Source organism: Portunus trituberculatus, chromosome 45 (genome assembly GCF_017591435.1).
Source record: "Portunus trituberculatus isolate SZX2019 chromosome 45, ASM1759143v1, whole genome shotgun sequence".
Classification (NCBI taxonomy): domain Eukaryota; kingdom Metazoa; phylum Arthropoda; class Malacostraca; order Decapoda; family Portunidae; genus Portunus; species Portunus trituberculatus.
Window position 1 is genome coordinate 4789980 of NC_059299.1, and position 13225 is coordinate 4803204.

The window sequence follows — 13225 nt, forward strand, 5'->3', positions numbered from 1 at the left end:
AGTAGTAGTAGTAGTAGTAGTAGTAGTAAGTAATAATAGAAATAATCTGAGACGTAAAATAGTAGTAGTAGTAGTAGCAATAAGTGGGGACAGCAATGATACCTCTGACACAAAAAGTAATGGTAGTAGTAGCAGTAAAAGTAAGTGAGGAGTCATAGCAATGATAGGTAGGCGTCGTAAAGTAGCCTCGCCTCCCAGTGTGTCTCCCTCCCTATCATGCCTTGGCCGTCCAGTAATCTGTGTGAGTAGCTTTGGGCCACGTAAACCGCTTTCCTTCAACCCCTTCGCGCCTTGCAGACCACTGACCCCACCCACGGCACGGTAAGTGACTGACGGATTTGACTCACCACAAAACCAATCAAATATAGATAAAAAAAAACAAATAATGAAAGAATAGATAAACACATAAAACGCAATAATTATTTAATATCCAAGTGCGTTAGGTAATTTCCTAGTGCAGTATTTGTAAGGGAGTTTACTAACTTTAAAAATATATATAAGAACCTGTTTTCTCACCCACATACATATACACACACACCAGCTTTCCACGCATTTCCAAGACTTTACCATCACCACCACCACTACCACCACCATCACCAGTACCCTCACCACAGCGCCACAGCTTAGCCAACGGGAACGCCTTCAAGCCGTAGAAAGTACACACTTGCTTCACGACTATAGCCTGTCTCGCCACTGTACCCACGTCTGCATCGCACCTTGAGCCCCGGGGAGGTTCAAATGCGAGGAAATGAAGGGTAGAGAGCGCTGAGGTCTCGGGGAGGCAACACATGACTCTGAATCGTGACCTTGACCTGTCTCGACGCACCACCCACCCGCAGAACGACACCGATACTGAGCCGCAGGTGATGTGGAAGAAAACGAGGGTTACCTGCAGAAGGGGTGAAGGAGATGAGGGGACGGACTGCAGAAGGAGGGGAAGGTGTGGGAGGAGGGGATCGTTTGCTTGTAGGAGAAGGTGAGGGGACGCGGAGAGGCGGTAAAAGAGAGTGGAAGGGGATTATAGAAGGGAGTGAAAGCCACAGCAGAAAATGCGTGAAGGTGAAGATGCGGTGGTGAGGGGAAATGAAAGGAATATATGTAGGAAAATCATTATACAGGTTACGAAGAAAGAAAATATTAATAAGCGCAAGAATGTAAAGATAGAATGTAAAAAGAGAAGGTGAAAGCAGAGTAAAAATGAGGCATTAAAAGAAATATGAAGAAAAGAGGATCACAGATTAGAAAATACAGGAAGAGCATCGAGAGAGAAAGAAAATGAAGACTTGGAGCAAAGTAAGAGATTAGGAGAAAAAAGAACAAAAAAAGGCCTGTGATGATAAAACACGTAAAAATAGAGAAACCAAATGAGGAAACGAATGAAAAGATGAGATAAGAAAAACTGATTGGATGGATGTATGAATATAAAGAGAAGATTAAGGAATTATTAAAAGAAAAAGCGAGGAAAGGAAAATCAGCGTGACTTTCAATTTCTCTCCAGCTCAAGATCCATGAAAACAAATTGTCGATACGTAAGAACATCACAACTATAACTGTAAATGAAAAATAAATAAAAAAAAAAAAACATTGAAACTTATGGAAAGAAATCGTAAACAAATAAACACACACACACACACACACACACACACACACACACACACACACACACGCCTGCAAAGATTATCGCAGGTGTGGACAGAATAGGTTAACTAACAATAATCTGCAACATGAAACTACTAAACCACACCAGTGCTCCTGTGTGTGTGTGTGTGTGTGTGTGTGTGTGTGTGTGTGTGTGTGTGTGTGTGTGTGTGTGTGTGTGTGTGTGTGTGTGTGTGTGTGTGTGTGTGTGTGTGTGTGTGTGTGTTTTGTCTGCAGTGTTCTGAGTGTTGATAACGTTTGTTTTGCGAGAATGTATTGTGTGTATGTGTGTGTGTGTGTGTGTGTGTGTGTGTGTGTGTGTGTGTGTGTGTGTGTGTGTGTGTGTGTGTGTGTGTGTGTGTGTGTGTGTGTGTGTGTGTGTGTGTGTGTGTGTGTGTGTGTGTGTGTGTGTCACTGCAATGTTACACACACACACACACACACACACACACACACACACACACACACACACACACACACACACACACACACACACACACACACACACACACACAGGTGGCAAAAGAAAATCGAATGAAAAGAAAAGGAATAACAAGAAAAAGAAGAAATCAACGAAAATAACAACAACAACAACAACAACAACAACAACAACAACAACAACAACAACAACAACAACAACAACAACAACAACCAGGATACAAAATAGTCTGGAATTGAAAGGGTCAGGGCGCGACGAGTAAAGAGAGCGAGGCGAGTATGGGAGTGTATTAGCGGGCCAAGAAAATGCTAGACTGAGACACGACACTCGCCACACGCCTTACAATATCACCTTTTTGTATAGTGACTGAGGCAATACAAGGCTATTACCACCTCTCTCTCTCTCTCTCTCTCTCTCTCTCTCTCTCTCTCTCTCTCTCTCTCTCTCTCTCTCTCACGCTTTTTTTTGTACTTTTTTAGAAATTCTTTGGCTTCATTTTTTTCTTCGTTTTGTTATTTTTCTCTCTCTCTCTCTCTTTTATTCGTTTTTATTTCTTTATCTTCCTTTACTATCCCTATTTCATTTTGTTTCGTTATTCCTTTCCCGTTTCTTTTTTCCTATTTTTCTTCTTCTTTTTCTTTCAGTTTTCTCTTATTTCTTTCCTCTTCCTTCTTTTTTTCTATTATTTTTCTCTTTCTCAAGATTATTTTCCTCTCTTATTTGCCATCTTGTTCTTGTTCCTCTCTCTCTCTCTCTCTCTCTCTCTCTCTCTCTCTTGGCTCCCTTTCCTCTTCCTCCCTTTCTTCTTACTCTTACTCCTACTCCTCTTCATCTTCCTCTTCCTCTTCTTATTCTTCTTCTTCTTCTTCTTCTTCTTCTTCTTCCTCATCCTCCTCCTCCTCCTCCTCCTCCTCAACTTGGACCCAGGAAATAATTAAAAGGCGGATAAAATCTTAAACTTTTCCTCCCAAGAAATCTAAAGTTAGAAATGACTTCCTTCGTCCTTCAAAGAAATCCAATCTTTTTTTTTCCTTTCTTTTCAGCAACCTTGTGGAGATTACTTGCATTTTCTTCATTATTATCATTATTACTATCTTTTTACTTATTCTTCTTTGTGACTTGAACTGCTGACGTCATGCAGGAAGTGAAGAAAAGGGAGAAGAGAGGAAGATGAAAGAGTAAAGGGAAAAAAAAGAGGAAAAATGGATGGTGGAGATTAATTGCATTTTCTTTATTACCATCATCATTATTTTTTTTACCTATTTTATTTATTTTTTTCACTTTTTCCTCAGTACGACTTGAAGTGATGACGTCATGAAGCAAGTGAAGACCAGGGAGGAGTGATGAAAATAAAAGAACAAGGGAAAAAAAAAGAAAAAAAAGGGAAAAAAGAGGAAAATTACATTATATTTTTTCCAGATAAGGTCAAGTAAAAAAAAAAATAAAGAAAAAAGTAACTATGTAATCAAACTATCGTCTTTTTTTTTTCTTCAGGTTTCGTTTTATATTTTTCCCTCTAAAAGTCAAAATCCTTAAAAAAAGACGAAAAAAAGGCTTTATTCAATTTGTTTTCACTTAAGAGATGAAACGACACCTCCTCCTCCTCCTCCTCCTCTTCCTCTTCTTCTTCTTCTTCTTCTTCTTCTTCTTCTTCTTCTTCTTCTTCTTCCTCCTCCTCCTCCTCCTCCTCCTCCTCCTCCTCCTCCTCATCCTCCTCATCCAGTACAACCTCGTGTGGGGGTCACTCCTGCATACAATTAAGCGTATCCTCAAATATTGATCTTGAAGGAGGAGGAGGAGGAGGAGGAGGAGGAGGAGGAGGAGGAGGAGGAGGAGGAGGAGGAGGAGGAGGAGGAGGAGGAGGAGGAGGAGGAGGAGGAAATAAAAATGGGATGCGAAAAGAAGACGAAGAAAAGAAGAGACAGAAAGTAAAATAAGAACGAAAAGTAGAAGAGGAAGAAGAAAAGAAGAAAAAAGAAGAAAAACAACAACAACAACAACAACAACAGGAGCAAGGAAAAAAAAATACGCGTACTACAGACAACCACAGCAGGAGAGAACAGCAACAGCACCAGTCCGCTTTCAGCCTTCACACCACAGCAGGGCACTCCAGACAGATAGACACACAGACACTCAGACAAACACACACAGCCATACAGACAGACAGACAGACAGACAGACAGACAGGTAAATAAATCGCGCGTGATGAGGCGATGGAAATGTCAAGCAAAATGCCGCTCTGTGTAGATCGATTGAATAAGAAAAATAAAGAAAGCAAGGAGAAAACATGAACAGCTGAGAGAGAGAGAGAGAGAGAGAGAGAGAGTCCATACCGTACCACCTCTCCCATTTCTCACAATCCATTACTTCCTGAGAACCTCGTGTACAGCCACGCGTCCCTTCAAAACCATTACCTCCCAGTTGCCTCACACTCTCCCTCCACTGCCCCTCTACTGCCTCTCCTCCAGCCCTCCCCCCGCCAGACACCCCTAGACACGCAGACCCCGCCCCATCCCTTCCCCACCTGCACCCCGAGCCCCACCTTTCCCGCCGTCTCCACTCATTCAGTCACACACCATCACGTCCACACACACACAACTCTGCGCCCTCGTCCACCCACGGTTAAGTTACGTAACACCTGGCTCTGCTTCTACCTGGCCAAAGATCCCTCCACCCCCCTCCCACCCTCCCTAACAGTCATCACCATGGAGGGAGGGAAAGGGGTAAAGGGAGGGAAGAAGTGTCTGTGTCCTGGTGACTGTCTGTCTGTCTCCTAATCCAAGAGGACTAATATCGTAACTAAAGAGTAAGATAACGGCCTCTAGAGTCTTTTAAATGAAGATTGCAATGGGTTCTTCTCTGCCTTATGCTCTTGTGTAGGGTTAGATTACAGGTTTGAAAGGTTACACTCACCGCCCAATGGAGTTGCTCACTATACACTGGAACCTCCTTTTCTTATGTACGACAGGGAACCGGCCAAGGAAAATAAAAATCATATAAAAGGCCCACTGAGATGCCCGTCCCTAAACAAGTAAAAAAAAAAAAAAAGGGAACTTCTTGGCTGGTATAGAAGTCTTTTTTTCTCATTTTAAATCTCAAGTGAAGAATGTATGTGACCCCACGCCTTCCCTTATATTACTGTGTTTCTATGAGCATTCCCTTATGTTATTGTGTTCCTATGTGCCTTCTCTTATGTTACTGTGTTCCTGTGTGTCTTCCCTTATGTTCTAGATGCATGTAGTTTTGTGTGAAGGAAGAGAGTTGTCTTTAAAGGCTGCGACTGTTGCTCAAGCTAAATAAGAGTAAAACATCAGGAAATAGAGTCAGGAGTAGAGATGAGAAGCAGGAGCCATTTTACGACCACGTGTACAAGTAACTAATCAAGAAAAAATCAGCATGAACGAGCAAGTGAAATGAGATAAGCACTAAAAATAGAATTAATAGAAAGTTTAGTATCAGTCTGACTAACAAACTGACAAGATGAGGCGTTAAAGAACACTTGCAGGAATAACTAATGGAGGGAAAGTTGCAACACACACACACACACACAGAGAGAGAGAGAGAGAGAGAGAGAGAGAGAGAGAGAGAGAGAGAGAGAGAGAGAGAGAGAGAGAGAGAGAGAGAGAGAGAGAGAGAGAGAGTTAGAGAGAGAAGAGAGAGAGCAGAGAGTAAGAGATTCTTAAGTTATAAATATTGAAAAGAAAAAAAATCACGTAGCAGTGAAAGGATTAACAAAACACAACCCAGAAAAAAAAAATTATAGACACTGAAGAGAAAACAATTGAGGAGTGAACAGATAAGGAAGATGAAGAGATAAAAGTCGCATAACAGTGAACAGTGAACACATGAAGTAACACCAAGCACCTGAATGACAGCTTCCCACAAACCTGCTGACCCGCACACCTGGCCATTCCCAGACACATTCCTCATGCCCCTCCCTCTAACACGGGATCGATTTACCTGTTATTCCACCCCCCCTTCCCCTTCCCTTACTACCAAGGATCGACTACGGGGCGCCTCCTTCACTGGGATGCCTCCACGCCTTGTCCTGTGTCCTGTGTCCTGGGGTGTCTTGCAAGGGAGAGGTGGTGTTGTGGCATGTGTGTTGTTTGTTTATCATGTTTGTGTTGCTTATTTTAGTATTGTTTTGTTTTCAGTGATGGATGTCATGGTAATAGTATTGTTGTTATTACTGTTACTACTACTACTACTACTACTACTATTGTTATGGTGTTGAGCGTGTTGAGTGTCTTGTGTGTGTCGTTTGGTGATGGGTTTATGGTTCCCTAAGTGATGTGTGTGATGTTCATGGTTCTGCTACTTCTACTGCCACCCCTACTGCTGTCATTACTGTGTTTTATGTTACTTTCTCCTTTCGTGTTCTATGCTGTGTTGTTTTCCTTCAGTGTTGTGTTTTTGGAGTGTCCTGTGGCTTCCTGTGTGATGGTGTTGCTACTATTGTTTTTATTACTCCTTTTTATGCTACCTTGTGTGTTGTCTGTGTGTTGTGTTGCTTTTCCTCAGTGCTGTAATGGTGACTGTTACGTGACCTTCTGTGTGATGTATGTGAGGGTAATGGTGGTGCTGTTACTACTTCTGCTACCTGTGGCTACTATGTTTCACTACTTTCCTCCACTCAAACTGTTCTTCCAGTGCCATTTTCCTTTCACTATTACTCATATCAAAACGACTACTATTTCTGCTACGACCAATATTGTTTCCACCACTATCACTACTACTACTACTACTACTACTACTACTACTACTTCTATCACTACTAATACTAATACTAATACTACAGCCACCACCACCACCACCAACACTACTACTATTACTACTACTACTATTACTACTATTACTACTACTATTACTACAACTACTACTACCACGACAACAAACACCACTACGGAAAGCAACACCTCAACAGCAAATGATATATAAATTAAGAGACTGACTGATTGACTGAATAACTGACTGAATGAATGACTGACTGACTGATAGACTGACTGACGATCCCATGCCATTAATCCATGCGTCACTCCTAACCCACGTGCACATAGAAGCGTACATGTGTGCGTGACTAGGGATCTGTGTGTACGTCAACCTATTTGTAACTATCAGCGGAGAGAAATGACGCAGAAAAGCGAAAAAAAAAAAAATATGTGCGTTTTATACTTTAGGGAGTGAGACAGAAAGGTGAAGTGAAATGATATGATGAAAAGTGAAGATAAGCTAACACAACAACAACAACAACAACAACAACAACAAGATATTCACAAATAAATATTCCAAAGGGTTTATATTTCAACTGAAGATGACAAGAGGAAGAGAAATAAGAAAAGGGAAGGGAGGGGAAGAAAAGGAACTAGAAGAGACAAAAAAGATGAAAGAAATAAAAGCAGAAGAGGAAAACGAACATAACAATGATGAAAAGCAAAATAAAGTTAGCATAATTTCAGAAGCGTTCAGCAAGAAATATGATAAAGGGAGAGAGAGAGAGAGAGAGAGAGAGAGAGAGGGAGAGAGGGGAGGGAGGGAGGAGAGGGATAGAGAAAAATAGGGAGGAGGAATATTATGCACTGAAATTTTGCCTTCATTGCATATAACTTTGAATGGTAATGGTAACGCTGCATGAATAATGAATGCACAGTTACCATCCAAAGTCTCTCTCTCTCTCTCTCTCTCTCTCTCTCTCTCTCTCTCTCTCTCTCTCTCTCTCTCTCTCTCTCTCTCGTGTGTGTGTGTGTGTGTGTGTGTGTGTGTGTGTGTGTGTGTGTGTGTGTGTGTGTGTGTGTGTGTGTGTGTGTGTGTGTGTGTGTCTTCTCTTACAACAGGTTTTAATCCATTTTATATTCCTTTCCCTAAGCATTCCATACAAACCTAATTCAAACACAATCTTACCTAACCTAACCTAACCTAACCTAACCTAACATTGCCTAACCTAACCTAACCTAACCTAACATTGCCTAACCTAACCTAACCTAACCTAACCTAGCTCACCCTAATCTAACCTAACTTCACACTAAAATTATTCACCAAAACAGAAGAAAGAAAGATGGCAACTGGAACAAGTATACAGAAGAGGAAGAGAAGAAAGAGAAGAGAAAGAGGAGGTAGAAGAGGAAGAAGACGAAGGAGAAAGAAGAAGAACAACACGCCAATTACAGAACTACAGAATACCACAACAACAACATAAAAAGAGGGAATAAAAGCAAATAACAACAACAAACAACAACAACAACAACAACAGCACAACTTACAGAACACCATAACCATCACCACCACCACAAAAAAAAAAAAAAAAAAAAACAGGAAAAAAAAATGAAAACAGAGGGAAATAAAAGACCACTAAAGAAGGAAGATTAAGGAATAGAGGAAGGAAAATAAAGCAAAGGAGAAGGAAAACCCAGTGATGATGCATATAAGAGTAAGTAATGGAGTGACAGAGAGACGTGGGTGCGATAATGTCACCTTCATTTACATTTTAGTGATGATGATGGTGATGATGATGTGAAGGAGGAGGAAGAAGTGGTAAAAAAGGAGGAGGATTGCTAAGATGAAGATGAGGACGAAGAGGACGAAATGTGGATGGAGGAGGAGGAGGAGGAGGAGGAGGAGAGCAATGACATGTACAAGGACGATATATGCAAGACAAGGATGATGAAGGACGAGAAAACGAAAAAAGAAGAGGAAAAAAAAGAAGAGGAAAAAAAAGAAGAAGAAGAAGAAGAAGAAGAAGAAGAAGAAGAAGAAGAAGAAGAAGAAGAAGAAGAAGAAGAAGAAGAAGGGAAAAATGGAGAAGAAAAAGAAAAATCACCAACAAACTCATCATGAAAGGTCACCCTCCCCCCTTAATCCCCTCACCCTCCTCCCCCTCCAACACACACACACATTTTAACCTCCCACGCCAGGTAACCATCACAGGTAAGCGACAGATGACAGGTAAGGCAGGTGTGACCAAAAGCTTTAACCTCTTCCCTCCCACCACCTCACCACACACTCCCCAATCACTTCCCCATATAAGATTAACTATTTCTATTCATATTAACCCATTTTTTTCTCAATGCAGACTTCCAATGTGCAATAATTACCTCATCTTTCATCTGGGGGCACATAATTAAGGCTGGTTATATAATCGAACACCTGAGTAATGTTGATATACACTTCAGCTCAAAAAGAATGCTATAAGTGTGAAAGCAAGGATTTTTTCTCCTTTCATGCTTGTTTTTCAATGCCTAAGAATTATTTTGCACCTGGGATGTCTAGCGAAGGTAATATAGTTTTTTTTTTTTTTATTCCATTTTATGTTTTTTTTTTTTAATGTTTAACAAGTAACGAAGGTTGGTAATAAAGTTTAACATTTACGTAAAGTTGAGAGACACTTAAGGTGAAAAAAAAATAATGGTAATAAATGTGCATAGTGTAATATTTCTTCCCCTTTACAAGTTTCCCTGTCTGCAGTAAATACCTTTCACCTGTGGCTATAATTAAACACCTCAGGAAAAATAACAGACACACCTACGTCAAAAAATGTAGTGCCAAAAAATGTGCATATATGTTTTTTCAATGTATAATAAATGTCATTCACCTTGGCGCTTTACAACAGGTTGGCTTTATAATTAAATACCTGAGTAATGCAATATCCACACCTGTGCTCAAAAATACTGCCAAGATAATATATTCTGTGTGACACTCTTTCATTTTTAAGTCAGTCATCAATCTTAAACTTTCCTTTCTATTCTCGATGAAAGATAACAAGAATAATGAAACAGTGTGAATAATATGCACGATTTTAACCCTTTTAGTACCATGAGGCGTTTTCATATTCATTCTGCTTACTATTTGGCGATTCCATACAGCTTCAGAAACTTATGTGCGGGATTAAAATAGTGAAGACTGTGGCCATTAGTCTTCTGATCTCCATAGACCCTTCCTAATGTCAATAAAATGGTTTAATCGTACACAAATCTCAAGGTAAAAATGTGTTCCAGTATTGAAGGGGTTAAGAATGATGAAAAGGTGTGAATAAGATGAAAGACTGGAAGACTGAAAACCAAATAAAAAAAGACGCACCAATATAGAAATGATAAAAACGTAAGACGAAGAATTTCAAAAAACGATGAAAGATAAAAATAAGACGCACGATTTAAAAAAGAACGATGAAAAAATATGATCAAGATAAAACACTTTTAAGAATGAACACAAGGCGCACCCCCACAATTTTCTCTCGACCATTCACCAACTAACAACCAACCCCTGCATGCTTTTCTATTCACGCGCATCTTTCCCATTCACACTTGAGATAAAACGTGAAAAATCAATCCGTAACCTCGATAACCTTCACATACCGAGACACGATGACCAAATATACATCCTGGTGGCCCAAAAGTTACGATCCATGTTCTTAAGTGACTCTTGGAGGGAAAAAAAGTTGATAAAGGAGAAACGGAGACACAGGTAAAAAGTTCGGTGACGCTATGGACAGGTAAGAGGGAGGGCTTTGCAGGTGTGTCGGGGGCAGGTGGAGGAGTGGAGGAGAGAAGGAGGGGGAGAGGAGAGCATCTGTGTGTGAAGGGGAGGAGGGGAAGGAGGGAGGGACTGTGAAATTAGTTGAGGGAGAGGAAGGAGAGAGAGGGAGGGAGGGACTGATTAGGGTAGGGGGGACACAGCAGATGTGTGATGCAGCTGTGGATGAATGCGTGGGAGGAGGTGGAGTCAGGTGTGTGTGTGTGTGCGTGTGCGTGTGCGTGTGTGTGTGTGTGTGTGTAAGGGCGTGGCCGAGGTGGACTTGAGGTGAATGCAAGGAAAAGGTGATGACAGGTGGTGGTGGTGGTGGTGGTGGAGGTGGTGGAGAAGGGTGTGGTGATGATGATGGTGGTGGTGGTTGTGTTTCTTCTCCTACTAATTATCATAAGGATGAGAATGAAGATGTGTGTGTTTAAGGGTGAGTGGGTGAGTGCATGGGTGGGTGTGTGGGTGTAAGCGGGTGTGTGTGGGTGTGCGTGGGTGTCATGGAATGGAGGGCGTGACTCTGAGATCTAACGGAAGCTACTGCGGAGGCGCAGCAGGGGGTGGGGGTGGGGGGGTCGCCGGGTGGTGGCTCCTGCCGCAGTGAAGTGGTGGTGGTGGTGGTGGTGGTGGTGGTGGTAGTGGTGGTGATGGTGGCGGTGGTGGAGGCGGCAGCAGCAGCGGCGGCGGCGGGAGGTATGAAGCAATGGCTATGATAGACGGTGGTGGGGGAGGAGGAGGAGGAGGGGAGGGGAAAGGAGAATGAAGAGGTGGCAGTGGTGGTGGTGGTGGTGGTGGTGGTGGTGGTGAACACAGTGCGGGAGGAGGCATGAGGGCGGAACACCCTGGCGAAGACTCACCTGGGGCGTAGAGGAGCGGCGCCAGGACGAGGAGCAGCAGGAGGGGCGGGGCTGGGCTGGCCCTCACCCAGGTCATGGCGGCCAGGTTCACGCCCGCGGACTCTCCCGACCTGAGGAAGCCTGCTGGAGGGCGGGGTCGTGGGGACGCATCACGCCCGCTGCCGGGCTCCGCCGCCCTCGCCGGGGGCTGCCCCGAGCGCCTACCGCTGCTGGCCACACTAGCCAGGACACACCGGTCACTCAGTACTGTGCGGGCGAGGACACTCGTGCAGGTGGTCGTCGCAACACTGACGGCAGCAGGCAGGGGCCGCCACGCTGCTGACGGAGGGAGGCAGGCGGCCGGCAACACTGGTGCAGCACATACGAACACGTGCAGTGCGGCACACCGGCCCTCACTCACACTGACGCGGCAGCACAGTAACACAACACTCCCCTTAGGCCACACCGCGATCGCCTACCACTCGTACAATTCAACACAACACCACTACGGCGACAGTGTACGATGACTAGTACTAGTGCCCGGCTTGTACTCCACCAGCGTCTCCTAACTCCCAGTACTACACAAGTTTCAACAATTTGGTAAACAATTTGCTATCTTTTTAAAGCGTACAAATGACTAAGGCGGGACACAGCAGCCTGGACAGCGACACAAAACACTGAGGTCTAGGCTGACGGCTCCCCATGCTCGGGCACGTGGAGAGGAGGCATCCGCGTGTGCTTGTGGCAGTGGAGGCTGCCCGGTGGGAATGGCCGGCTGTGACGCGGCCGCTCTTGCCTGTTGACTCGACCACAGCCAAGGCGGCTCTGACAGATCCGCGGCCACCACCCCCCACCGGCAATCGACAACGCTGCCAGCGGCCTCCGGACACTGCATCCCACCGACATATTGACTCGTGTCCACCGCTGTATCACGTCATACGCCCATAACCTTGTTCAATCTGCCGCTATGGATCGCAAGGCACATTGGAAGTCCCTTCAACACAGTGAACTTTGAACGTCCAGCAAGATATCACAGGCGGCGGCACGGGTCGATCCTGAAGGCATTTGCGCTTGCGTGAGGCTTGGGAAACCGGCACCGCAATACTGGTAAGGCAGGCGGATGCAGGCAGTTTTCCAGTGACTTAATGGCAACGAACAACACGACGTACTGTTTCTTTTCTACCTCTCTGTCTGGCGGGGCGGGGGTGCGTGCAGGCGTGGGTGCGTGGGCCTTGCTGGCGTGCCGACTCTCGAGCGGCGTGAGACTGTTGGGGAAGGAGACGCGACAGACGTGCATCAGGTCAGACGCCCTTCTCATGCATTGCACATCTCGAGGGGCGACACACACACACACACACACACACACACACACACACACACACACGGGCAGGCTACATGCTATACGGATTGCATGTATCGTGAGGCAGGGACACAGGGGCCGCCCTTACAGTGAAACCCTCACCACCAGAGCTGCAGCAGGAGCCGCACACACTCACACCGCCAGCAGGAGCTCACCAAAACCAGGGACACCACCAACAGCAGGGCAACATTAGAACCACGATAATTCCTGCGGCGGGAGGCGGCGGGAGGCGACGCAGCGGGCGGGAGGAGGCAAGGCAAAGCACTACTAACCCAGGAGACCGGACGCGACTTCACACCAAGAAGTGAAGCCCCAGAAAAGCGGAGATAAGATGCATTTATATTTACCTCACAGCGAAGGAAGGAGGAGGAGGAGGAGGAGGAGGAGGAGGAAGAGGAGGAGGAGGAGGAGGGATAGAGAAGTAGAACACATGACAGTACC

General features: G+C 44.4%; 1 protein-coding gene across 1 annotated transcript in view; it reads right to left on the reverse strand.

Moving 5' to 3' along the window:
- LOC123519383 (protein kinase C-binding protein NELL2-like) overlaps positions 1 to 13010 on the reverse strand; it is a 160487-nt gene extending 147477 nt beyond the window's left edge. Inside the window, exon 1 of the mRNA XM_045280657.1 lies at positions 11446 to 13010. Within this exon, the coding sequence (XP_045136592.1) occupies positions 11446 to 11521 (76 nt within the window). The 5' untranslated portion in view covers positions 11522 to 13010. The remainder of the gene's footprint in view (positions 1 to 11445) is intronic.
- Between the last annotated feature and the right edge of the window lie 215 nt (positions 13011 to 13225).